We start from the raw sequence: 27,084 nt of genomic DNA, 5'->3' as shown, positions 1-27,084 counted from the left end.
ACTGTCCATCTGTGTGTCCTCCCCCCAAATCATGGGCAGGTAAACTGTGTAATGCAGAAGGCAGTGATCCAGTGACTTCTCCAAGTCTTTTCTGCCGCTAAACTCTCATCCCAGCTTCAGCAGCTGCTGTTTAGGAATAGCCCTCTGTCCCTAGATTCCATCTGTTTTCTTGTGGAAAAAATGGTCACAAGCATGTGCTCAGTGACTAGAGTATTAGTAGGAGGAGTTTTCAAGGCTTGCGAGCATGCTGTAGCCATCGTCTTTGTATTCCTATTTGCATATAACCAATTACTTTTCTTCCTGATGGAGCTTCTCCAACTTTGAGTTGAGCCTCTGAAATGGTAAGTCAGGAGTTTGGGGACTGGCATAAAGACACCTTGGGTGTGCCATCACAAATCTTTTGTATTGCTTCACTCTGCTTGCAGAATGCTTAGCTAGTTTGGAGAAAGATGCATGTAGGCCTTTTGGGTCTTAATTGCAGGCTTTTAAGTACTTCCTTGTGAGTGGTATGCAGGTTTGTGCTGAAAAGGAAAGGTTTGGAAAGTTGAGAGGATCTGGGGTCCCCAGGAATCAACAGTGTCCAAAGGACTGGTTGGAAATCCCCTGGAAAGGGCTGTGTTATAGGGGTGCGTAATTATGTATTCCATACCCTGGATGCTGAAGTTTTTCTGGACTTTCTTGCCTCAGGTGGAATGTGAGGGAAGCTACAATGAGTAAGGGAATACCAGCTCTTTATTAGCTTTGTTGGGAGGTGCAGGTCACGGGAGGGCAGGGCAGCTCTCCTTACATCTGTGCTGTTGGCCCTGTTGTTCAGGCAGGAGGTAGCAAGGCATAAAATATGCAGAAATAACCTGGATGTTGGCTCCGTGTGGAGGAGGAATTTGTGTGACAGCGCGGGATTGAGCTAGTGGCAGCAACTGAGAAGATGTTTTTTTCCATTAGGCAAACCCTCACTGAAGAGGTGCCTTCCATGAGGCCGTACACAAAAGCAATCGAATTACTGAGTAAGGAAGTTGTGATGGTAGATTGTGGGGCAGCGGATGGAAAGAGCTAACAGCGTGTGTGCAAGGCAAAAAGCGGTTCTTGGTTCAAAATACTTGTTGTCTTTTAAAACCTATTCAATTAATGTGTGGAGCTGTATGAAATTTTGTATGGCTAGTTGTGTTAGGGACTGGAAGGCTGCTATAAGGTCTCTCTGGAGCTTTCTCTCTGGGCTGAACAACCCCAACTCGCTCAGCTTGTCTTTGTAGGTGCTCCAGCCCTTTGATCATCTTTGTGGCCCTCCTCTGGACTTGTTCTATTAGTCTTTATAGTCTAAGAGGTCCGTGTCCTTCTCGTGCTGGGGCCCCAGAGCTGAACACAGCACTCCAGGTGGGGGGTCTCATGGGGGCAGAGCAGAGGCGGGAGAGTCACCTCCCTCGCACTGCTGGCCACGCTGCTTTTGATGCAGCCCAGGATACAACGAGCTTTCTGGGCTGTAAGCACACGTTGCCAGTTAATGTCAAGCTTCTCATCAACAAACACCCCCCAGGTCCTTCTCCTCAGGGCTGCTCTCAATCCATTATCTATCCAGCCTGTAGTTGTGCTTGGGATTGCGCTGGCCCCGGTGCAGGACCTTGCACTTGGCCCTGTTGAACCTCATGAGCCTGTCCACTCAGGCCTGCCCAGGTCCCTCTGGATGGCATCCCTTCCCTCTTGCGTGTTGACTGCACCATACAGCTTGGTGTCATCAGCAAATGTGCTGAGGGTGCACTCAATTTCACTGGCCGTGTCACTGACAATGATGTTACACAGCGTTGCCTGTTCTAAAACAAATTCAAGGAACAGTACCTGAAATAATTACTTTCCTTGGAGGAAAATAGGAAATAGTGGCAAAAGATAAGAATGATCAACTTCTTTTCTTTGTTTTGGGTTGGATGACAGGTTAGGAATCCTGTCACTAAAAGAAAAACAGAAAACCCACTTACTCCAGTCCTCAAGATCAGGATACAGAAGTGCATAGACTTCTGGACTTCGCGGATTTCTAATAAAAGTAAAAGGGTTTAGGAGTTGGCTACAACAGCTGGGTTACTCAGCAGTGAATTAATTACATGCTCTGTTTTCATACTTGGGATGGTTATTTTACAGTGCTACTGAAAATGAAATTTGCAGTCATTTGGGATAAAAGTTGTGATACTTCTGTTGTCAAAAGAAAAAATCCAGACTATTTGCCAAATTACTCAAGAATTTAATTTGTGAAGCCTTTTTAAAACAAAGTTAACTTTGTATTATGATGCAACTCTTCTTGAGGTATCAGATCTTCCTGAAGTACAGCCTCTCCTTAAAAACAAAAGCATACCAACATAAACAAAAACATGTTTGCTTAAGCCCTGAAATCAGGCATCTAGGGAAACTGACCTGGTAGTATTACTACTACTGTAATTTCATACCTGCTGTTGCAAAAATAACTAGCTCTGTTTACAAAAACAGTACAAGTTATTTATGGATCACAGTGACTTAGTATTTTTCAATTGGATTTTGTGTGCTTACGGTTTTCTAATAATCTTACTTGAGTTCCACCAATTCCTATAAACAAAAATTGTGATACGAAGATTGAATACTCAGGGTTGTCAAGTCATATTGCTGCAGTCTCTGGTGGTGTTTATCTTCAGTTCCTGTTCTGCTCTGGCAGCTGACTGATAACTGAGTCTCCTTTCTGGATTAAAGACAGCAATACAATTTAGAGATGGCATAAACATTTGTTTTCATGGTGTCAGAGACGTACTAGTAAACAGCCATTCGGATTTGCTGGTAGTAATTGAGATGGAGTAGGGCATACATGCTTTTCCCTATAGTAGTGCTTATCAGAGTTCCTGTTGGTACTCGGGAAGGCCCCTTTCTTTGTGTGTGTGTTTATTTACATGCAACTCATGGACATGTGTGCAAGAGTTAGTTCCCCTATTCAAAGCTGAATTAGCAACTTCCGATGTTTTTATACATTCTATATAATAAATGGGTCTAATAAAGCTAATAGGAAATAGTTACCCATTTAAAATACTTGGTTTAGTTATTGATGCCTAGATTACTTTTTTCCCTCTAGCATTGTATTCCATGGCCCTTTTTCAATCATGGTCATTACTTAGCATTTCTTCAGATTTCTTTTGCTTAAAATCAGTTTTAATGGTGGTTTTTCTTCTCTTGTTTTTATTATTAATGTTCTGTTTTCCTGGTAACCCTTTCTTGTTAGTCTACAGTTAATGGGGTTTTGGTCAGTAAAGTTTATTTAAAACTCTTCAATTCCAGGGCTCTGACATAGAGACAGTGACTTCAGAAAATGGAAGCACAAATGATAACCACGAATTCATTTCAGAAGAATATGTTACTTTGCAAGAAGAAGAGCAACCAATTGATTTGCAAGGTAAGATAATAAAAGGGAAACAGTCTTATAAACAAATGCAAGTATTTGTTGTAGCATTGGCACAAAATTATTATTTTTAGTAGAGTACTTTGTAGGCCTCTGTTAAAATACTCAATTTATCAGTGTTATGTATGTTACCACTACGTTATTTAGTAATCAACTTTCTAAGATATTTTTCTTAAAATAAGTGTAAGCAGTAGAGTGTCTTTCATTTTGTTCGTGTTTTAAGTGTTATGGAATAATATGCTCTAGTTTATTTTATCAGATAATTTATAGTAGTACTATCGCTTAAGATGTGTTAATATATTAAATATAATAATGCTATAGATCAAATAAGAGTAATTTGGAAAGAACCAGCAATGCTTTTATACATAAAAAGTGACATTGTGCCACTCTTAGTATTTCTTGAGTTGAAACTGCAAGTCTTGTGCATGTTAATATAATGAAAATCCACTTATTTTAATCACTACATGTAATAATACATTAATATTGGTATGAGAACACATACAGACCTAACACACTCTAATAGTGTATGGGAATGAGGGGAATTTATAAAGTTATATGTTTTAATCCCATGGTTGTGGTTTTTTTTCTTATGTAGCTCAGCACAGCACTGATGGAGAGATACCAGTGGTAGATAACACTCTCTCTGCTTTTGAGGAAACTCAGACAGTTCCAGAGGTAACTTATATATAATGTTATTCAGAAGCTTCTGTAAGCCTTATTTCAAAATGCAAAGCAATACTTTAAAGGTATTAAAATGAAGATACTGATCTTTCTTTTTCAAAGCATTAGGAACTCGTGCTACTTTTTCAAGTTAATTTATATTCTGTGTATTTGAATAACTTTTTACATTATGTTCTTCCTTAGGGAAGGAAAGAAAAAGTGCATGATGATGGTTCCTGTGTTGGGACTATTAGTGATGATTCTGACATTGTTACGCTTGAAGCTCCGAAAGGGGAAGAAACTCAAAGTCAGGAGGAAGCTCCAGCTGATGGTGAAGAAGCTCGCAGTTCAGAGGATTTTAACATGGGTTCCTCCTCTAGCAGTCAATATGCATTTTCCCAACCAGAAACTGGTAAGAGCAATAAATTACTAAGTAACTGTGTGCAAAAATGAGACAGAAAAAAAAAATCTGCTTAGGAAATCTTGTTTGCGTGGAGCTGGAAAAAGTAAGTCTTGTTGAGTGCATGTCCAAATGTTGGCAATATCTAGAACAACTCTTGTTACCCTAACTCTAAAACTTTGTTCAAATATGTGGGCGTTCAAATAAGTGAAGCGTTTGCTATTTTAAATAGAAAGTTATTCTCTAGCATAGTGCTGGTTTGCTCTTAGAATAATGTAGGCTTTCTCTTGGCTGTTCTTTTGGGCATTTGGAGAGTTGACAATAGTTGGCTACTAGGTTAGAATGATTTTGGGGGCCATGAGGACTAGTAGTAACATAACTACAAACACTTTTTGCTTATCTTTCTACTTATGTAAATTATATTAGGATACTCCTAGTATTTAACAGTACTGCATGATATCCAGGAGGAAGGATATGAATATTTGGACAGTTAAAAAATAATATATAAAAAAAAACAAACCACAGCAAAACCTTACTGTTGTGTTAATATTCTTATTTCCTACTCCTTTTTAATTGTGTTTGGCTGCTTATTTGTATTCTTTTCTGTTTTCTCTCTAACAGCTTTGTGTTACTGATTTCTTTTTACCTTTCAAAGTAAATTTTTTTTTCAAAAGGAGGATTTATCTTAAAACGCTGTTTTATCTTCCATAGTATTAAGCATCTTCATAGGTTCGTGTATTTGTGTAGTATCCATTGAATTTAGAAACTGGCAGCATCTAATTGTGACCAGTGACACTGAGCAACAAAATTATCGCCGCCTTTAAATCTTCTAGATGACTTGATATAACTTTTCATTAAAAGTTTAGTTTGATTTTCTTTTTTCTTTTAGGGTTGAGTTCTAAAAATGTTTTTCTTTTTTTTTCCTGTTTTTTATACACAAAAGTCAGTTGGCTGGAGAAGCTGAGGAAGATTCCTGATTATGTAAGGGAATGGGGCAATGAGGTGAAAGAGCATGTGTCTCGCAGTCTTCCTTTCCAAGGTGGTGTGATTAAATTTGATCAGCTTGTGTAAAGCTGATTGCTTATAGCTTGCATGGAGTGTTCTAAAAATTATCACTACCAATCTGATTTGATCTTGTAGTAGTGATATTCCAAACAGATGCTGAAAGCCAATCTTCACTGGAGTTTGGCTAAGCTGTCATTCTGTTTTATTTTTTATTTTTGCAAAATGACAACTTTACATGTAGACTTGGAATGGAAATCAGTTAACTTTGTAATACATATTAGTATGTATGCTTGACCAGAGAATGTTACTTGTTGAATTCCAAATCTGTGTGACTGACAAAAGCAATTTCTTCCTTCTAAAGCTGATTCCAGCATGGTCTCTAGTACTCTGTGTTTAATTGACCAAGCATTATAAAGAATGTCTGGAGCACTTCTGCATTCATTTTAAATGCCAAAGGTTTAGCAGTCAAAGTTTTTATGCCATTTTCTACAAATAGCAATACTTGCTGTCTACTTCGTGTTGAGTTTTCTATTGGTTTGGAAAAAGATGAGCTTTAGTTTTTCCTTATGTAGGTACTAAAACATCTTATGAGGATTTTATTCTACGCTTGCACTTGGAAACCATTCCTTTGTAGTTTATGCTGTCCTAACCATGCAAACAGCTTCATGAATGAAGTAAGTTAACTGAGCAAAAGCACTTGTATACTGAAATAAGTTATGTCTACGCTTGAGACGTATCTGTACAGAAATGCCAAAGAAAATCACATTGTTAACTGACATTGTCATATCATCTGTTTTCGAGTGTACATCTTGTGTTTTAAAATCGTAGCAGAAGCTGGAATTTTGGATTGCTACCGTGATCACACTTTCTTTCCTTTATACTCTTTCTCATCCTGTTGGAGTGTGGTTTTGTACTGAAATCTTACAGCAGTTGTAAGGCAATGTCATTGACAGTTTGCCAGTATCTGCTTATCAATGACTCTAAATTTCTTGTAGCTTTTTTCTTTGCTTTTTGATTGGCTTTTTTTTCCTGTTCTTTGCTCTCCACTATATATATATATATATATATATATATATATATATATATAAATCCTATTTGGTTAAGAGCATCTTGTTGCTTAACCACTTTTGTATTCCATATGCATAAGTTTCTTTGGTTGTTGGGGGGAAAAATACTTAACAACACACAAAAAAGCAATAATAACACCTGTCTTATTAAGTATGTCTATATAATCCTTTATAACTTCTGACTTCTGCATTTTTATTTAAAAACAAACAAACACTTCTCTCCTGACTGGGATCTGAATGTTTGTCTTTATTGTCGAGGATTGGGGAAGTATGTAACTGCTTAAATGAGTTATTCTAAAATAATGTACTTTCAGACAAGTTATGTAAACTAATTTAAGAATCTGCATGTCAGGTAGCTAAGTGATTTGTCTTTATCATAACGTCTGGTTTGACTAATTGACTAATATGTAGTAAGAAGGAAATCATCTTCCATTATCTAACATGGTGTTTGTCCATGGAGTCAGAAATTAGACATGTATTTGAGATACTAATTGGTAATCTTCTGCGAGGTTGATGTAATCACTTCTGTTAAGTTGGATTATTTTTTCAATGACAAATCTTAATTGGTAATGGTTTTAATAGATTACTGCTGGCATTGCTTGGCATTCTTGTCTGTTCAGTGATGTGTGCATGGCTTTGCTCAAAAAATTGGTTTTCAGTAGTGAAATGTTCAAGGACAGTAACTCTATTAATATTTCTAAATTTGATGATCTCTGATGAGGGAATGAACAACCGTGTTTCTGGAAGGGGTCTTAGCTTTGTGTAGTTGCAGGCATTAAACTGAGAACTGTCCAAGCAGGAGTGCTTTGTTACATTCTGGAGGCTTCATTGATCACATTGAGTCTTTTTCAGGCGTGTGAACTAGGTACATGAGCGTAGATATTTGGAAGCTGCTTGTTCATCCTGCTGCTGCTTCCCTTTTATATTTGCCTTATGCTTGAAGCTTATGCTTTCAAAGGAGAGAGATTAAATAATCATTTTTAATATACTGGATTATATTTATTTACAGTACAAATAGTAAGCATTTGTACCATTAATAGCAGCAAGCAATTCTGGCTCTGTTGCTGTTTCCTTAGAACATAAGGCTTTTGGGCCGTAGGAACGCAAGCATACAAATGGTATCATAAATACCATTCTACAAAAAAAGCTTGAAAGATGATTTGTCTAGTTAAAACTTGCGCTTATCTCAAACCTTGGTTGATCCATCATTCTAAAACATCAGTCAGGTAATCAGTGTTGTGGACCCAGGGTGTTAGGCAGGGACAAACACAGAGGCACCTGAGGGGCTCTCTTCCTGTGCAGGATTGGTTGAAAATGTTTTTTTTTTTTGTTTTTGTTTTTCTTTTCTTTTCTGAGAGGTGGTTAAAAAGTTACATATACGGGTAGCACATGGTAGATACTAAGAGCAAATAAATTTGCAGTTTGAAGCTGTACGTGGATATTTACAACAGCTACATGAATGGAACTTCAATGGAATTTTGTCTGCAGCTGCAGGTTGATCACAGAATGAAGTTTGAGACACTATAATAAAACAATGGCTACATCTTTTTAGGAGGCTTTCTTTTAGAAACTTGCTCTTTTGTTATGAAATAGTTGAGTCTGAATATCTCTAAGCGAAGGAAATCTGAGTTCTTAACTTTTCTACTTCGCAAGAATTTGCAGAGGTAGTACATGTGGATATTTTAAAGAAGTGGCAATGTCTGAAAGAAATGCTTTCTAGTGGGTGAATTACAAGGTATGGGCAAGTGTCAGACAGTTTTTCCTGGTAATGTTAATTAATGTTAAAAATGAATTTTTAACTTTAATCTTCTGTATATAATATCAGGTGTAAACTGTCACATAAAGAATTTTTTTTTCTTATGAATTTTCTCTGAGATGAATGCCCAATACGTTTTTGTGTGAATAAGATGAATTTTTATACTTAAATTATTTTTAAAACACCAATTAATGCATTTTAAAGACTGTTCTATGTTGTTTTCCAGTTTTTTCATCTCAGGCTAGCAATGATGAATCAAGTAGCGATGAAACTAGCAATCAGACCAGTCCCACAGTGCGAAGACGTCGGGCTAAGAAGCGGCTGATCTCTAGCTCCGAGGCTGAGAGTGGATCCCCTGCTGACCCAGAGTCCGAACCTCCCAGAGAAGAGCAGCACAAGCGCCAGTTCAGTAGCGGCCTGAATAGATGCATCATACTAGCTTTGGTGATTGCCATCAGCATGGGCTTTGGACACTTCTATGGTGAGTTTATAGAAAGTAAAATACATAGAACCAAGAGTGTGCATACATAACAAATACCATTTTATTTTGAATCTAATTTTTCTCATTCTATGCTAAAAATCTAAACCTGGAACCTACAACTGAGATGAATTAACAGCTAATGTGTGGAAAATAGAGAGGCCCTTCAGCAATGCAACTGTATTTAATGTAATTACATTAAAATTAAAGCAAATGAAAATAAATTAAATGTTGTTCACTCTTTCAGGTAGATCTTTCTTCATTTTCTCATACTGCAGTGTCTGCACTTCATTTTTCACACCTTTTGTTTTGAAGTAGATTTATGGTAGCGCTTATCATTCCCCCTAGTGTTCAGAAAGTCATTTCAGGCTTTTGTCCCATTTGTACTCATCTGGTAAATGTCAAAGCAAAGCTTTTTTTTTTTTTACAGGAGTTCACAGTATCAATATTTTTGTCTCTCCATTGGAGGAAAATAAGCTGTATGTGTCCTTGCAATTCTAGAGTGACTTAAGGAGTCCACAATAGCAGCAGTTTTTCTGTGTTCAGTGCTTTGCCCAAAGTTGAACATTACAGATTGTTGCTACATTTAACAAATTAGAAGAACTCATTACTGATCTAAATCTATGGAGTGCAATCCTGACCATGTAAGATGTGCATGATATGATAAAAAGAGAGAGCGTTTATTTCTTAGTAGTCATTTTTCATGAGTAGTTGTTGGTTGCGTATGAAATGTGCCTTAGTAAGAAGGCTTGTGATTCAGTTTGGGACTGGGAATATGACTGTAACTGGATTTGATTTTGACTAATTGTTAGGAGTCTGAATTTTGACGCTTACTTTGAAAGGCTAATTTTCACTTGACGCAGTTTTTTTCCTTCTTAGGTAAACCTGAAGGTAAGAGTCATGAATGATATTGTGGGTGCCGTGCTTGCATTCAGGTTTAATTATTAAATTGTGTGCATGTATGTATGTTTACACACTCATACCTGTGTATGCATAATGATATAAAACACGATAATCGAATCTTAGGAACTACTAGTGTATGCAGGATTGTATGCGTGACTAATGCAGTCATGTAAAATACTTCTTACTTAGCAGTTGCAGCAAGTAATAGCAGGTATAAAAACCCACCGATAAACATTGGCATGCTAGAAGCAGAGAAGAACAGAGCGACTAGAAGGATCTCTGATAATGTTTTGCTCTGGTAACTTGAGGTTTCACTTCTGCTCATCATTTCACCAAATTTAAATTGCAGCTAATGATAAATACCATTCTTTTAAAGAATTTGCAGATGTATGAATGAGAAATATATTTTGGAAATGTACAAAGGGTGGTAAATATACTAAGGAGTTCAATTTAACCTGTTGAATCTTCTAAACAGAAGTTGTCATCACTGATAGTTTTTCAGCAGAGAAAGCAGCTCTGTGCGGCTTTAGTTTTTACTTCCTTGAGTGAAAGTTCTTTGGGATTATGTGATGACTCATCTTTCTGCCACTAGAAGGGAAATCAAACCCTGCTTTCTGTTTTAGGTGTGATTTGTTTTTGTTCTTTAAAATGTAGTTGCAAAGAGAAATCTATCTTCTAAAGGAGTATTCCACAGCAGTCTTTTAATGCTAGGCTAGTTGACCTGTTAAGAGGATTGTAGGGTGTTACTTTTTAAGGAATAAATTTTTTTTTTTTTAAAATCAGTACCAGGATAGTGTTTTCCTTTTAGCTAGAGCTCCAGGGCTTCTTTAAGATTCATCACATTTTTTTTTTTTTGAAGATTCAGAAGACAAGTAGGATTACATTTTAATAATTGTGTTCTTAACGGTATAAAAAAATGAGTTAGCTGGCTTTGTGATGCTCTAGGAAGGACATCTGAGAGAAGGCAAGCTTTCCAGGAACAACAGATAACTGGAAAAGCTGAAGTTAGAGAACTCTCGCCAGAAGACAGTTTCCTTGTGGACAGTGATATTTAATTGCTTTTCTTTAACCAGAAGCCATAAAAGGAAATGTTACTGTCATGCTTGAGATTTGGATAGATTACTTAAAGAATCTGAAGGATGTTGTGACTCAGAGTACCAGCTGGAGACAAACCAATCAGTGAGGAATGTTACCTCATTACATGCTTTTTCCAGTGTCTTTGCTACCATTTCCATGTTGCTGATTTGTCATTTTGCTTACTCTATCTAAATCTGTCTTGACAAGGAGAGAAATAGAGTTTGATTCTCTATCTGTAATTCAGGTTCCTCTTAACATGAACTCCTTACACTAAATGATGATTTTTCGTATTCTTAAAAGCCGTGGACTAATTCAAACATATCTAAAAAACATAAATATGAAAAACAAATTTACTCTCAGTGTATTTAAATTCACTTATGCAAGGATCTTTGCTTCCTATGAATGTCCGTCAGGACTCTGTAAACTGAAAATCATTGCTGTAAAGAGGTTGCTTTCCCTTAGCTGTGTTGAACTATTGAGGTTCAACTTGGGTTAGAGTACTTTTTTTTTTTTTAAGTTCATACTTGACAATATCTTAAACAGAAATTAAGAGAGCACAAAAAAAAACACCTCAGTGTAATAGTATTTATGGAATTTATTCTCTTCAGTAATAATCATCTTAAATACAGATATAGAGGAAAAACTCTGCACACTCAGTATTGGTTTTGAAAGAAATACCTAAACCTTACTGTTGCCATTTGCTGTAGTGTCAATTCAAGAGACACCTAAAAGTGAAGACCTGAAAACTACATCATGTTTACAGAACATGTGCATAGGTGTAGGGAAGCACTAGTAAAGAAGTTTTAACTAAGAGAAAATGTTGATGGCTAGTGCAATAAAGGTATTTTTTTCAGAAATAAATAAAGCCTCAGCTTTCTTCTGACAATTGAGAAGACGGTATTTGCTGACTCTTCAGCCTTTGCTCTTATGGATAAGAATGACAAAGACAAAACCTAGAGCTTGCTGCTTTGTGAGAAATGTTTTAAGAATTGTGTTTCTGCATGGAAATTTAAATACTGTGCCGATATTTATCTTTTTTATGTAACTTTACTTAACAGTAAATGTTGTAGTTCTGAAACAGAATCTGTGGGCTAATGTACTCCCTTCTGTCTATGTTGTCTTGCATGTTACTGAAAAACAACAAGAAACCTTACACACATTCATTCCTGCATAACTTTTGTGGTTTTTTTTTGCATATAGCGTTCCTAAAGTTGGTTTCTTTGTTCTCCTCAAATGAGACTAATGGCGAATTGATGGGTCTGTTTGAGAAATTGTTTATTGTTGGAAGAAACAGAATCAGTATATTACAATCTGGTTTTAGCTGTGAGGAAAAGATTTTTAACTGTTTAGCTCTAACAAAATTATTAACTCTTACTAGTAAGTACTGGGCAGAAATTGCAAGGTAAGAATGCTTCTGAATTTGCAGGGAATATGAAGATGATATTTAGATTTATCTGTTCATATTTTCCTTGTAACTGCTGTAAGTGAGAATATCAAGAGAAAGTTTTTATCTTTGTAGGTACAATACAGATCCAGAAACGTCAGCAGCTGGTAACAAAGACACGTGAATTAAAAGATATGAAAGATGACCTTTACCAGTGCCAACAAGAGCAAGGAGATAAAGTGGGGGTAGGTATGAGTTTAGCTGGAAGTTGTGTGATTATTCATCAGTCATTATGCATGTGTAGTTTACAGAAGGTGAAATTATCACACAAATGCATTACGTATTTATTTTTAATACATTCTTTCTGAGAATGTCACTTTTAGTTCCTCTGGATTATTGACATATTTTGTAATTTGATGAAATTTGTTAATCATATGTGTTTAAGCATAAAGTTTTTTATGTATGCAGTCCTAGTAGTTGTCTGGGAGTTACCTGGCTCTAGAGACCATCTTCTTCCCTGTGACATAATGCCAGGTTGTCATTTATAAAGACAGGAGAAATAGAACTGTGCTGGTAAAAACCTATTTTGGTTGAACTTACGGTTTTACAACTTTGCTTTTTAAATTATTCATGGTTACTCATTTTTCAAATACTCAACAACCCAGTTTTTTTGTTCAGCTTCAGATAAGTCAGAGAGAGGACTAGGAAGTGCTTTGTGTGTGGAGTGTTTTTTTATGTTGCTGATAGCAGCAGTTAACACAATACAGGTTGTTTAATTCTAGGGTTTGTATGCTAAGAGACTGGGAGTATCCTCTTGTGTTAGCGTATAGTTACATGAAAACATTCTTTCAGTGACGAAGTTGATTCAAGATCAATTTCTCCTGTCCTAATACCCTTACTTCTGCTCATGTATTTGTTTTTGTATGTAAACCCTGATTGCTAGACATAAACAGCATGCACACTTTTTCATTTCTTTTTAAGATGTATCACTTCAAGTATCCAGTTTACTATCTTCCAGCTATTTAAATCAGTAAAACACAAGGGGTGATGACCTCTGGTTGGAAGTGGGAGCCTCTCACATGGTCTGTGTTGTCAAGAAAGTGTTTGTGTGTTTATCTCAGAGATACACACACAGAGCTCTATTTTTGTATCCTGCTGCAACATGTGTCACTTCATCCAAAATGATAAGTAAACTCTTCTGGGCTTACCTTGGTCTTTTATTTTGCTAGCTAAAATTGTAACAATTCTAATCATATTACGTTTTGCTTGTTTGCCTTAGTTGCTCAAGGGAGATCTCTCCACATGTTTGACTTCTACTGAGATGGAAAAGAAATCCTTTGAATTGCACAAAAAAAGTCTTGCTGCAGAAAATCAACACTTAAGAGAATCCCTAGAGAAGGAGGAAAAAGCTTTGGCCTCACTTCAGGAAGAATTAAGAAAACTAAGACAACAAATTAGAAACTTGGAAGATAAAGGTACTAGTACTGAGTCTATTGTCATGGAAAACCAGAAACTAAGGGAACATTTGGAAGAGGAAAAGCAAAGAAATCATAACTTTCTTAGACAAAAGGAAACACTCTTTGCTGAAGCACAGATGTTAAGGAGAGAATTGGACAAAGAACGTCGTGTTACAGAAGCTCTAAAAAAAGAACTAGAACAGCTAGGTTCTCGTCAAACGCCTGACAATGTTGCCGATGATGATACATTAAGAGAAAATCAAGAAATAGAAAGTCTGCGAGGAAGACTAGCAGAACTAGAAAAAAAGCTAAATTTTGAGCAACAGCGCTCTGACTTATGGGAGAAGCTGTATGTTGAAGCAAAAGATCAAACTGAAAAACAAGAAATGAATGAAAAGGGACAAAAGAAAGGTGGTAAATGGCAAAGTAAGTCTAAAAAGAAATCAAAAGAATCATTTTTTGGCTCAGTTAAAGAAACTTTTGATGCTATGAAAAATTCCACCAAAGAGTTTGTTAGACACCATAAAGAAAAGATTAAGCAGGCTAAAGAAGCAGTGAAAGAAAACCTGAAAAAATTCTCTGATTCTGTAAAATCTACATTCAGACACTTTAAAGATACCACAAAAAACATCTTTGATGAGAAGAAGTCAAATGATAAAAAGAATGAGGCAAACAAGAAAGCTCGAACTTTTTACCGAGAGCATAACTCTTACGAGAATCTGAGGAACATGCATTACAGGGGACCTCACATGTCAAAAGATTTCAAAGATGGAAGAAAACATCAGTTTACGACATTTGAAAAAGATGCAGGTTCAGACAAATGTCTCAACGATCCTTTGTGTAACAGAAGACATCAGTTTGTCCTAAAAGGCTGTTCCGGTATTTTTGAATGTGCTCATCAAGAATTCATTAGTCTCTTTAACAGAGTATCAGATCCTATTAGGGTAGATGAATTTAATCGGCTAATGAAAAAGTATTTGCAACAAGTCGTACATAACTTCCATCACTGGAGAGAACTAGAGAATTTCATCAATAAGTTTTTTCATAATGGGCTTTTTATACATGACCAGATGCTGTTCACTGATTTCGTTAATGATGTCAAGGATTATCTGGAAGATATGAAGGAATACCAAAGTAAGAATGAAAACGTTTTTGATGATTTGGACAAATACGTCTACAGATACTACTTTCAATATGATAATTCACCCCAATATGGACCCAGGTTTGTTTCAATGTTTCCTGAACTGTTAATGAAATGAAGTAGTCTTTGTAAAAACAACTAGTGGTGGTGTTCTAATAGATTGTTTTCTAGTCACAGATGTATATAAAGGACTCAGTGGTGGAAATACTAGAGTGTACCTCCCACACTAACGTTCCCCTGCCCTTCTCCTCTCCCACCCTCCTAGCCCCCTTCAAAAAAAATATATATGAGGTACTACAGATCCCCTGTACATAGCACAATCAAAATTTCCACTGAGTCTTAGAAAACTGTAGCTGCGGGTAGGGTTACTTCAGATTGAACGTGTATGATAGCTTTTCATTTCATCAGACAGGCAATCTCACGAGAAGCGTTAACTAGGGCTTCCCTATTGTCCTTCCCTGAATTAGGTTTTTGGATGTATTTGGGCAGTCTTAAAGTCCTGTTCTGGCAGGTATCTTCCCTGCTGGCTTTTAGGAGTTTCACGACTTAGTATAGTACTGAGTTGGTCTTTATCCCCAGATCAAGGCTGCTCAAATAGCAGACTCCAGTTGAGATCCTAACCCAGACTAAAATTTGTTCAGACTTGCTTACAAATGTCCTTGGCAAGTACTGTTGCCTGCATTGCTTTCCTGTATCTAATGGTATTCTCAGGGTTTCTGCAGTGTAGTTGTGGTAGTCTGTCTGGCCCAAAGGAGCTAGAGATGGTGGACTGTTTCTACTGCATAGACTTTGGTGAAGAAAATTAAGCGAGCAGCCTTAATATATAGTGTGGAACTTGCTCTTTCTGGAATACTTAAATGTATGTATTTTCTGTGGCTTTTAATTTCATTTCTATTACAAAATTGCTTTTGTGGTCTTTTGTGCTAATGTTTATTCTGAGCAGGTAGAAAAAAATGCTGTATGTGAACTTCTTGTGCATTATAAATTAGTCGTTGTCTTTGAAAACATAATGGAACTTTTCCCTCTGTTGGTATTCAGCACAACACATATTGAATAGTTAGATTGAGGTGCAGTTCTTCAGTTGCGTTTATCTTTTGGATTTGTATTATCTACTATTTCATGGGTTTATTGCGGCAGGAGGTCTGAATACTATTTTGGAGTTACTAAATGCTATGTGAGGTTGGACCTTCTCTTAGTGAAGGCTGAACTGTCAGGATGATTCTATCAGTTACCAAGTAGCCTTTTCAAATGAGTTTAGTTGTTTTTATTTATAGTTCAAGTACTTTTTACTAATGTATTATTAATTTTTAATTAAGCAGTTTATTTTAAGCACTTCAGTTTGCAGAGAAGCAAAACTTCAAATACATTTACTGATTGTGTCATACAGAATTTTGTATGATCCTGAGGATGAAAATAGCCTTAGCTCAGTTTAGCAGAAGCCTAGACTCTAGTAATAGAATAATAGCATACAGTGCAATGGCACTCTGTGCATCACAAACGGCAATAGGTGAGCAGCTGTCTTTTGTCAGCACCACTCCTCCCCATATAATTGTATTTATTATACTTGTACACTGGAGAACCTCTAAAGTACCTATTTTTAGGCATTGGGGGTTTATAAAGTTTTGATTACTTTTATAGAGCAGAATATAATAGAATAGCTGAAAAACAGATTGAGATCTCCACTCAAGCATCACAGTAGGGATACTCAAACAGCTATTCACCTGGCTTTATTGTACAAAGAAATATAGGAAACCAGCTGCAAAGCAGTTTTATTTTTAGAAAGAATTTATTTTAAGTATACCATCTTAGTGATGGTTTAAAAACAAACAAAAACAGCAACAAAAAATCCTGCACGTTTTTCTTGCAAGAGAAAGGACTACTTAATACTAATTTTTTCAGCTAACCTCAGCATGCTAAAAGCTGTTCTTGATAATGTAATTGTATTTCAAAATGCGTTTAGAGAAGTGCTTTCATACGAGTTGTAATAAGTTTTTGTTTACTCCTTGCAGTCGACCTAAAAGGCCTTCTTTTACACAAACTGAAAATACCAGACATGAAAAACAAGCTCAGAAGTACCACCATCGTAATAAAAGAGAAGGTAAATGGCATAAACACGGTCGCACTAATGGAAGACACATGGCAAACCTTGAAATAGAATTGGGGCAATTACCCTTTGATCCAAAATACTAAGTAATTTATGGAAAAAAATGAGATTAGATTTAATAAATGACCTCCTCTCTGGAAACTAATTGTTTTTCAAGAAAGCAGCAAGATGCAAGTTTTTCTCTAAATAATTTGTTTCTTACAAATTGTTAAAAGGCACAAGTCAGGCTTTCTAATATGCATATTTGGTATTGTTGCTTTAACTGTTCTATGGAAGTGATGAGAGTTTGGGTGCCAGCGGTATTGTTACAGAAAGTAGGCATGCAATGACTTGTATATGAAAAATATGCTTAATTGCATTCCATTAGTATAGTTCAAGCTTGAGTCATGCATAATGTATCAATAATTAACTCCAGTGTTTGATATACTAACTTCATCTCATCCTTCAAAAAAAAAGTCTACATTATGGTAATGTACTTGTTAGTGTGTTGTAATCTTACACTTGCTTCTTGTCTTTGGGGGGGTGGTTCAAGAGCCTGTTGAATTGTGAAAAATTTGCTGTGCTGCATTCTAATCAGCTTGCTGATTTAAGCACTTGAAATATCTTGCATATCTGCATATTGTGGAAGAAAAATAAAGAGACAGTGTGGGTAAAAGAGTTTATTTATAAAAAAATAGCATAGCTATACAGTTCCATAAATTGGTCCAGCCTTGTCTGATTTCTTGTTTAAAGTAGTCATATGGTAGCTTTGGTCTTCCTGATGTTCTCTAGTGTTGTAAGAGATCAACACCCCCACCCTGACATAGTGCCACTGAAGTTGCCTTCAGGAAGAGGTTTTTGTGTTTCAAAACAGTCAATAGTTGCCTAATCAAACCTTCCATTTTGACTGACTCAGTTACAGACTCACTACTCTCTCCTTTCTGCAGTAAAAGATCTTCTAAGCATATTATTGCTATGGAAAACTGATCTCATTAGGTCATTAGTCTAGAAACTAATCTTCAGGTATGACTCATTTCAGTCCTTTTCTGTAGACGTAGATATGGCTTCCAACTCGTCCTTGAGGTACGTGAGTGTGGAAGATGGTGGCTGTTTTCTCATAGCCCTTTAAAGCTAGAAATGATGATATTTCCTGTAAATGAACATACATTAGTTTCCATACTCAAAAACTGTATTTTAGAGCTTCAGAACAGTGTTTCAAAATCTTCTGGAAACCATCAATTCAATAATCCCCTGGAAGTTTTTTGTCCCTTATTTAAGAAAGACTGCTACAGAGGGGGGAGAGCTATTCTGTTTGATCTTATTTGTAGTGTATCTTCATCAGATGCTGTTTGAGTACATGGCCCTCATAAAAGAATTGAGGGGAAGAGGTACGCTGACTAAAGGCATTTTTGCTTGTCACTGTTTCTTACTTAGAAGAGTATGATTCTGGGAACAGACATTTATTTTAACATGGCAGGAGGAAAATTCTTTCAGAAAACTTTATGGCATGCAGAATTCATATGGAGGGCATGTGAAAATGTTAAGTATGTATCGGCGGGATGGCATCTATACTGTATTATGGACTAGGGGGTTCAATTTTCATTTAAGTGTTTTAAAAAACTACAGACAATACTTTAAAAAAATCTCAATCATAATTCTCTCAATTTCTCCTGTAACTTGACATCAAAACTAGTTTGTTTCATCTTGCAGTTACCATACCTGTTCTAGCACACTGAAGAAAATCAAGTGACTAGGTAATAATGTATCATTGTAAAACTCCTTATTAAGCCAGCCAAGTGGATTAGAGTAAAACACATCTGCTTCATCAATATAGCTTTCATTTCCAGTTAGGTCTGGGGGACATTGAAGGAATCTCATTTTTAGAGGACAGTGAACATGGCTAGGGAGAAAAATAAAACAAACTTCAGAATAAACTGACCAAGACCAAGATGTGAAATGACTAGAATACCTCAGTCAAAACAAATTGAATAATTAGGTTTCTTCCCCCTCCACAGCCAATGTTTTCTTCCCTTCTATACTTAATATGAAAGCAGAAGTAGAGAAAGTAGATTCAGCTCCAAGCTGCTGTGTGTGCTTTAAAGCAGTTCACAGAAAGCAGACTTTTCTCAATACAAACGTCATCTGCAGAACATCAGTTTCTTAAATGAAAGATAGTTTTCCACATCAGCTTCATGGTTTGTATCTGCTTCAATGTGTTGTTTATTTACCGGGATATATTACAAACTTTTTGAAATAGTGACTTCTGTCATTGTATGTTATTAATTATATTTCTTTACCTTCTAGCAGCAGAAGTAAAGGTAAAATTAAAATGTTTTGACTATAACAGTGAGTCTAATTTTGCTACAAAAGCTACCACAATGAAGCTGTATGAAATACTGTCTTAACTCTGCTGCATATCCTCATACAAAGCTATTTTACAAAAACTGAATAAAATTAAATGCTGAATCTTATTCTGTGTTGTAAGCACAGTTAGCTTATTTTCTGTATTCATTTTTTATTAGTGGTATGAAAAACAAACTTCCTGCCTACATTTATCCAGTTCAGGCAGGTTTAGGAAAAAAAATCATAATTTCTGCTAAAATGTCTGGATTTTAATATAATAAACTGTTAGTTACTTTATTACCTGTAAAATGGAGTGGAGTGGCATGGCATCATGATGAAGACAAAAGCTTGTGACTGGTTAGAGTCGTTACAAAGTTCCTGCACGTGACTCATAACATCAAGAGTGCCTCTCTGGTGAATCAAGCCTGTATACAGGGCTGGGAGTAAGTTTGATACAAGCAGGAAGCTTGCTGCAGACTTCTTCCATGCTTTCAGGTGTTTTAAAGAATATCCTAGAGAAACATTTAAGTAAGTTTATGATAAGCAAAAACTTAATTCCGCACAGTACTTCTGAAAACTATTAGTTGAAAACAGTACTTTACTTTGAAGTATTTTAATATGCTGCAGTCTTTACTGTTAAAATGGAAATTCAAAGGTTAGTCTTTGAATCCCTTGCTGTTGGATTTAACAGTGTAAATGTTAAATCCATATCTGTCCTTTGGAGTCCAGAAGTAAAACTTTGAAGCCAGTGTTTTATCTCTCCAGAGCTTAGGGTTTTTTTTTTTTTTTTTTTTTTTGGTGGGGAAATAATAGTCCATTCATTACTTTGGATGAGTGGTATACAGTGACTTACTGATGTGTTGTGATTCACACATCCAAGTAGAGCCAGAATAAATGATAACACGTGCTCTGGTATGATTGTAGTGTTCTTTATCTCCAACATGCTGAAAGCTATAGCATTCCCTTTATACATTTGTTATGATCCTTACTGTTAGTTGTTCTTGAGCTACCATCCTTGGAGAAGCTTATTCTCCCATCTCCCATACCTGCCTTCCCACTGCTCTTCGTGAAGAAGCTAATAATAGAAAGAAGACACATTTCTCCTGATGGGAGATAATGTGATTCATTCTTTTCAGTATCATGAGATAAAAATATTTTATGCAGCCTAGCTCTGTGACCACCTTTACAGAATCAAAATAAACACGTGAGAGTAGGCCTGTTTCAGAAGCCAGGAGCATAGCACAAGTAACTTAAAGAAGTCTTCAGTCAGCCCATGTTCTAACAAATTGCAGGTATCTCAGTAATTTAAAGAAGTCCTCAGTCAGCCCATGTTCTAACATATATGCAGATATCATAAAACAAAGTCTTATAATTAGACTGATTTAAACGTGTGGAAACATTCTGTTACAGGCATTTTTAACTGATTTTGTGAAACAGCCTTAATTTATCTTTAGGTGTACTTAGAAAGGAATTGAAAATTAATAAACTTTTTTCTGCTTTTATTTATAATGTTTTGAGCGATTTCAAGACCTCTTTGCAATCAAAACTTACCAATCAAAACTAATCAAAAGTTATCAAAACTATTTTGTCATTTTTTTCTTTACAAAAGTATCCAGATCATACTTTTCTCTTGATAAATTGAGAAAGTGACCATTTTATTATAGATATAAAAATTGAGACATTAACAAAAAAAAAAAAAGTGGTCTCATTGGACATTTTCCTGCATATAAAGTAGAACTGGTTCTTCTTAAATCTGCTATTGAACTGAACACCGAACTAACCAAAGACATTATTTATTTGATCTTTGCTGGCAACAAAACTACTGAACTAAGATTTACTTTTGTTAAGACTAGCAAAATAGGTTAAAACATTACAATTTTCATTCATCTGTTTTGAACTTGTATGTTAAAGCTGTCTAGCTTCGTAAGTTCTAGAAATTTGAATCTTTACTATATAACTTTCCAGTAGATTAGGTTTTACATTATGATTACAGATATTACACTAGTCTAGCTAATACCTTTGTTTCTGCAAAATACCTATTAGGCTCTTTGTTTTGTTTAAGTAATAATAATAAAAAATAAGAACAGGAAAAAGATAACAAGCTTTTAAAGTATTCCTTTAAAGCATTAGAAAAATCTTAGTTATCAAAAACAATACACTTTTCAGTTGAAACTGTGGACAAGGTTCTCTTTAAGATGCAGTTGCGGTGATAGAAAAACTACAGTTGTCAGATGCCAATTCAGCAGTTTATGCAAGCTATCTTTAGTTCATTTTAAAGTTAACTGCATTAGTTTAGGGATGTTGTTTGTGGTTTAACAAACTTGCTGTACTATGCCTGAAGGAAAAAGCTATCACATTAACTGTTCTCAGAGTGCTGTGGGAAGTAGACTCCACCTAGAGTTTAGTCAAGAGCAGACAAAAAAACTATCATCATCTCTTAGCTGATGATGCTACTCCAGATTCAGGTCTAGAAAATAATTTTAATTTCTGAACACCTGAGTTTTTTTCATACTCAAAGGCAATTGCCTGAGCATACTTTAGAGAAGTGAGTGGAGAAATGTTACAAAGGAAACAACAAAAATTTGCTGTAAGGGTGGCACTGCACTAAAGTTAGGAGTCAATGAGGCAATTTTTTTTCTTGTAGAAAATACTTTTATCCATGCTAAGGTTACTTCATGTATATTTCAGTTACTTACTGTTCTTCATCCTTTTTTCCAGGCTACTTCTAAGAATCCTTTGTCAAGTACCTACATTCAGTATTAACTGTCTGTCTTTGGGTAAAAGTTACATATACAAAAGGTTGCAAGACATTTAAAACCAAATTCTTACCGCAAAAAAACATGCAAAATGGCAGTACTGGATAGATGAACCTGAATTCTTTATGGCTCAATGTACTGTAATAAAAGAGATATGGTACTATAGAGAGAAAGCTGAAAACATCAGTTCTGTTAACAAAATAAGTTTAGAGCATGGAGGACTATAAGAGCACTTAGACATACTTAAAAGCATGTTATCAATTTAGAGTAATCTCTTCTTAAGAATGTAACAAGAACATTCAAATTAAGATTATTTCGTCAGTTTAAACCACACATTAATAAAAGTGCCTGGCTACTGTGATAGAGCAATGAAGTTGTCTGATTCTATGAATGCTAAATACTTTACCCATTACTTTTCTGTAATAAAAGGCAAGAAAAAGGGTGGATGGTGAGCTGAGATGTAAGTACGCATTTGTATCTACCACAGTAACATTCACCTCTGCTAATACAACTTCACTCCATTCAACTCTTTTTTTTTTTTTTTTTGGTGGTGGGGGGATTACTGCAGGATTTGTGATGGGAACCAGACAGGTTCTTACAAGACTAAGGGAGTCAAGAAAGGCCTAAAGCCAGTAGACCTACCTGAAGTTTGGGGCTGGACTGAAAGACAGGACAGTATTTGTGTCCTTGCTACTGTTTTACTGTATTATGTTACTACTGTAGTTTGATACTGTTTACTACTTGGTATTTATTAACTTGCTGTATCTTTTCCTGCCTGAAAGTCTCTTGCTTAATCTACAGTTAACTGAAGCTTTAGAAACAGCTTACCTTCTTTTCTAGTTCTTCAAGTGATGTATCCAGCCCTGTGATAAATGTTCTTAAGAGGTGTGTATAAACTTGTGAATGAAGTAAGTTTTAGAAGTCAAAAAAACCCTTATTGGGGATGTATTAAAGAAGCAAATAATAGAGTATTTTTGTTAACAGACATCTAGTGAACAGTTTTCTAACCAGCTCTATTATTCTTTAAATGTTTCTTAGGTGATTCAGAGTTTTTTTTCCATTTCCCACTGAATTTCATGCCAAATTATTTTAATATTTCAGGGTCTAACTAAACACGTGTATGCTAATGATATAAATGGTAGTATTACCTTCAATTCTAGAGACCGTTGCGTAATTGACTGCCTTTTCTCAAGTATTCGAATAGTTTTAGATTTTCTATCGTTTAACCTGAATACCATGCTTTGTTGTAGAGAGGACATGAGCTTTGATGAAAAGAACACAACTAGTGAAAGATTGTAATTGTACTTAAGAGAAATTACCTGTATACTAACACTGTCCAGATCACTGCCATTAGAAAGATGCGATACCTTTTTGGCGCCAGCACACAGCCATGAATAAAGAAAGGCAGATGGGTACCCAAGATAATCGGTAGTCCCTGGGTCAAGTACCAGTGCCAAGGATGAGAACCATACAATGTTCCCAAATTCTGCAGCACGTTGAATTTCAAGAAGTTCAACTGAACCAGTACCCACTGGGATGTTCAAGGGAGGGGGGGGAAAAAAAAGTTAAAAATCCAAATTGAAAAATCAACATCTAAATTGAATTATACAGTCATCATTAGCCTCAAGTGACATTTTCATTCATACTTACATCTTTTCTTCTATCTCTTATCACAGACTGCCTGTTTTGGCAGTTACAGAAAGAAGTGTATAAAGTTTACAGTATACCATTAAAAACTACTGATTTACTGAGAGCTCATTTGAAGTAATAGTCTGTCATTGAAAATAACTAAGAAGTCAGTGTTTAAGAATTTATGACTTCAGATACACTTACAGAAGATAGGGCAGACACAGTCTAGCCACAGAAATAACAGGATTTAGAGAAGTCCACATCATCTATCTGTGTTAAAATGGTTAGAATTAATCTTTGTCTTACAAGTTGCAGTTAAAGCTACTTACCTCACCAAAAAACACACGGTCAATTATTAAAGAGATTCCCAATGTGACCAATCTGAAAAAAACAAAAGTTGATTGCATTGCTATTGCTTATGTATCAGATTGTACTGTTCTCCAAATTGCTGTCAAAACTTGCTGAAGTTACTCCTAAACTCTTGTAGGATTATCCATACTCATGGCCATTTTACAGTGGCCATCTGCTATCACCCAGTATCCTTGGCATAATAGCAGGATAAGGTGGAATGATGTTAGTGTTTTTATCCTTAGGAAATCTCTCTCTGTGACTCTACACAGCATACACATTGATTCACATTCATTTCAAAGAAGCATAACTCTTCTTTAAACTTTGTGGTTTTTTTTCCCCCCTGTGTTTTAACAGCTTTTTTGTTTTTTTGAGTCCTCTGTCTCTGCTGCAATATGTAGTGGTAAAATCAATCTTAAGATATAGCTGCAAACAGTCAATTTAAATTCAGAAGGAACTTACCCAACTGGAATGCAGTTGTGCAGGATAAGGTCTGCTTTCCTCTGTTCTCGCAAAAAATGACTGAAGACCAAAGGTATCCATGGGATAGCAGCGGTGGGACGGATAACAATTGCAAGTGCTATCAGTGTTAAATATTTGCAACTAGAATGAGGGAACAAAAAAAAAAAGTAAACTTATCATAAGATCTGATCAATTATTTTGCAGACAGTGATGTTTCCTCAATATAAATATTGTCATGTCTCTGACCCAAAGTTCTACATGCTCCAGATAACCGATTCTCTGAGTGCAGATACTCTGTTTTGCTTGAAAGGTTGCCTGCTACATAACTGCCTTATTAGCAGTAGAGTCATTAATTAGGAGCGCATACTTGTTTTAAAATAGATAGCTGGTAAAGAAAGTTGTGACCACAAATTCATCTATGGCTGCACCCAAACAATTGTTATCTTTTTTCAAGTTACCACAAACTCCAGTCCCCTAAAGCTTAGTTTAAAGTTTTTTGTAAAGTGATACTTCAGGTAAATAACTGGAGAGTAGTCATATTGTATACCAGCTATATCACTACTTCAAAAAAAAAAATCTAGAGGAAATACCGCAGTTGCTGGTACTACTTGCTGTGTGAGTGAGGTATTTTTGGTTGCTTTAAATCCTTAGATAGAAGTCAGCATTTTAAATGGTATCTGTTATCCCAAGCCAAAGATTATCAGTACTGTTAGTAGAAAGTTTCTCACCTGCTCCCCATCTTGGAACCTTTTATTGGATAGTAGTAAAGGGCAAAAATGGTAAGAAGAGTTTCCATGGTGTTTGTAAGAGTTCTGGTACAGGAATACCATGTAAACCAGGAACACAGCTGGCAGAAGTACTGAAAATAATTATGAACAAGGGGATGCACAGGGAGATGTGTTAAAACAAGTTCTGTAGCTCTAAATAACGGTGATAATTCTGAGGCTTGACTTAGCATCATTTTACCACTGTTCACACTGCAGCGGTGTTAATTAACATGCATAATTTTTTTTCAAGTCTGAGACTCACCACATACTTCGCTGTTTCTGCATTTTCAAGGTGTCTCACTAATAAATAAAGCTTCACATCAGCAAAAGCTGCCAAAACTGCTTGTACCAGTCTAGGAACCCATATCTACGTAAGCAAAGACAAAACTTCACTTGCAGCAATATCTGTTATATTCCAAGTTCAAAGAGTTCAAGTTCACTATTGTATTAGTCAATGACTTCTTAGACATGAAAATAGTAAGTGAATTATTGAATGTTCTTTATAACTCCCCATGACTAAAATATAACCATATGATTCTTGGCTAGTATTTCTGCTCAACAAAGAGTTTCCAAAAATCTTTGTCGGTCAATAACAAAAATGCATGGAATTTAAATACGATGCTTTTACGTTACACTTCAGCAGCTGATGCGTTTTTTGGCGAAGTGATGCTTACCAGCAGCTGAACGTCGTCCTTACCCAGGAGCTGCAAAGCTTTGTAGATGCTCGCGAAGAGCAGCGGGTAGGAATAGCCCCGTAGGCGCTGCGCCCACTCCCAGGTGAGGTGCCCATAGCTGTGCACGTTAAGGACGCACCGTGATGGGCCGAGGCCGCAAGCCCCCGCCCGAGCCGCGCTCCTCTCGGCCGTGCCCCGCTCCGGCCGCTCTCCCTCCCGAGCGGGGGCGGCGGGGAGAGGGCCCGGCTCGCACCGCCAAAGGATATCTGAACGCCATGCGGTGCGCCACCTCCAGCGACTGCCAGTACTCGTCCGGCACGAAGCTGGTCCGCACCAGGGCGCAGTTCAGCACCCGCACGGCCACCGCCAGCGCCGTCAGGGCCGAGGTCCCGCCGGCAGCGCCTGCGGAAGCAACGCCCGCAAGTGAAGGGCCCGGGCCCCGCCGGGGGCCGCCCTGCCCGTCCCGCCCTCCCGCTTACCGGCGCCGGGCTGTGCGGCGGCTCCGCGGGCGGCCCCGTACAGCACCGACCGCCGCTTGCGAAGCCGCACCGCCTCCGGCCGCCGCGGCCGGCCCCGCGGCAGCAGCAGCCCGCCGGCGGCCTCCATCGGCGGGGCGGCACCGGGGCTGGGGCTGAGGCGGCGGCGCGGCGCTTGCGCGACCTGTGCGGCTGCGCTTCCTTCTTCCGCGCTGCTCAGCGGGGCTCCTCCCGTCCTTCAGCAGCGGGGCGGCGGCACCGGCCGTTCCCTCGTCCGTGCGTGCCCGTGCCCGTGCCCGTCCCTGTCCCCGCCGGCATGGGGGGGCGGCTGCCGCAGGTGGCGCTGGCCGTGGCGCTCGGCGTGGTCAGCGGGCTCTACATCTACCGGCCCCTCTTCCAGCCGCCCGGCGCTCAGCAGACCCCCGAGCACCCGCCCGCGCCGCCGACGGACGCCGCGCCGGGGAAGAGGCCCTGAGGGAGCCGCGAGGGCCGCGCCGCCGCCTCCCGGCCCCGGGCTGCGCGCTGAGGAGACGGCGCGGAGCGAGGAGACGGCGCCGGGTGAGGAGACGGCGTCCCCGCCGCCAGCGGGATCCGAGCCTGCGTCGCCCGCCTGCCCCCGAGCCGTGTGGGGGCTCCTCCTGCTGCCCTCCTGCTCCTGCTAGCCCCGAGAGGCCTCCTCCGGCCCGGCCCGGCCCGGCCCGGCCCGGCCCCGCAGCGATCCGCCGGCAGGAGGCGTGACTGCACGCCGCTGCGCTCGGTACCAGCCTGTAGAGGCGCGGGTGTTGAAATATCCATAAAAATCTGAATGTTTTAAG

At 37.8% G+C, this 27,084-nt stretch overlaps 3 protein-coding genes across 9 annotated transcripts in view; 2 read left to right on the top strand and 1 right to left on the bottom strand.

The window, feature by feature from the left end:
• CCPG1 (cell cycle progression 1) overlaps positions 1-22,282 on the top strand; it is a 25,728-nt gene extending 3,446 nt beyond the window's left edge. For all 4 annotated transcript variants that reach the window (XM_080551739.1, XM_080551738.1, XM_080551736.1 and 1 more), the window contains exons 3-9: positions 3,283-3,397; positions 3,999-4,078; positions 4,268-4,475; positions 8,518-8,772; positions 12,269-12,378; positions 13,413-14,812; positions 16,741-22,282. In XM_080551739.1, coding sequence (XP_080407865.1) covers positions 3,283-3,397; positions 3,999-4,078; positions 4,268-4,475; positions 8,518-8,772; positions 12,269-12,378; positions 13,413-14,812; positions 16,741-16,921 — 2,349 coding nt within the window. In that variant the 3' untranslated portion in view covers positions 16,922-22,282. The remainder of the gene's footprint in view (positions 1-3,282; positions 3,398-3,998; positions 4,079-4,267; positions 4,476-8,517; positions 8,773-12,268; positions 12,379-13,412; positions 14,813-16,740) is intronic.
• On the bottom strand, positions 17,480-26,459 carry PIGB (phosphatidylinositol glycan anchor biosynthesis class B). 2 transcript variants are annotated; one of them, XM_080551740.1, is made up of 12 exons: positions 26,273-26,459; positions 26,063-26,195; positions 25,794-25,914; positions 25,382-25,486; positions 25,081-25,211; positions 24,353-24,493; positions 23,872-23,923; positions 23,233-23,444; positions 21,987-22,051; positions 19,459-19,669; positions 18,534-18,714; positions 17,480-17,964 (listed from the first exon to the last, which is right to left on the bottom strand). In XM_080551740.1, the coding sequence occupies exons 1-12, from the start codon at positions 26,397-26,399 to the stop codon at positions 17,845-17,847; spliced, it is 1,599 nt and encodes a 532-aa protein (XP_080407866.1). In that variant the 5' UTR covers positions 26,400-26,459; the 3' UTR covers positions 17,480-17,844. The 2 variants fall into 2 exon arrangements, with proteins under 2 accessions (XP_080407866.1, XP_080407867.1); XM_080551741.1 differs by having other exon boundaries at positions 19,459-19,582.
• RAB27A (RAB27A, member RAS oncogene family) overlaps positions 26,459-27,084 on the top strand; it is a 37,449-nt gene continuing 36,823 nt past the window's right edge. For all 3 annotated transcript variants that reach the window (XM_080551761.1, XM_080551755.1, XM_080551759.1), the window contains exon 1: positions 26,459-27,084. The gene's annotated coding sequence lies outside the window, so the exon portion shown is untranslated.

This window comes from Anser brachyrhynchus (genome assembly GCF_964034855.1).
Source record: "Anser brachyrhynchus genome assembly, chromosome: 11".
In the NCBI taxonomy this organism is placed as follows: Eukaryota; Metazoa; Chordata; class Aves; order Anseriformes; family Anatidae; genus Anser; species Anser brachyrhynchus.
This window is presented reverse-complemented; position numbering and strand designations above follow the sequence as displayed.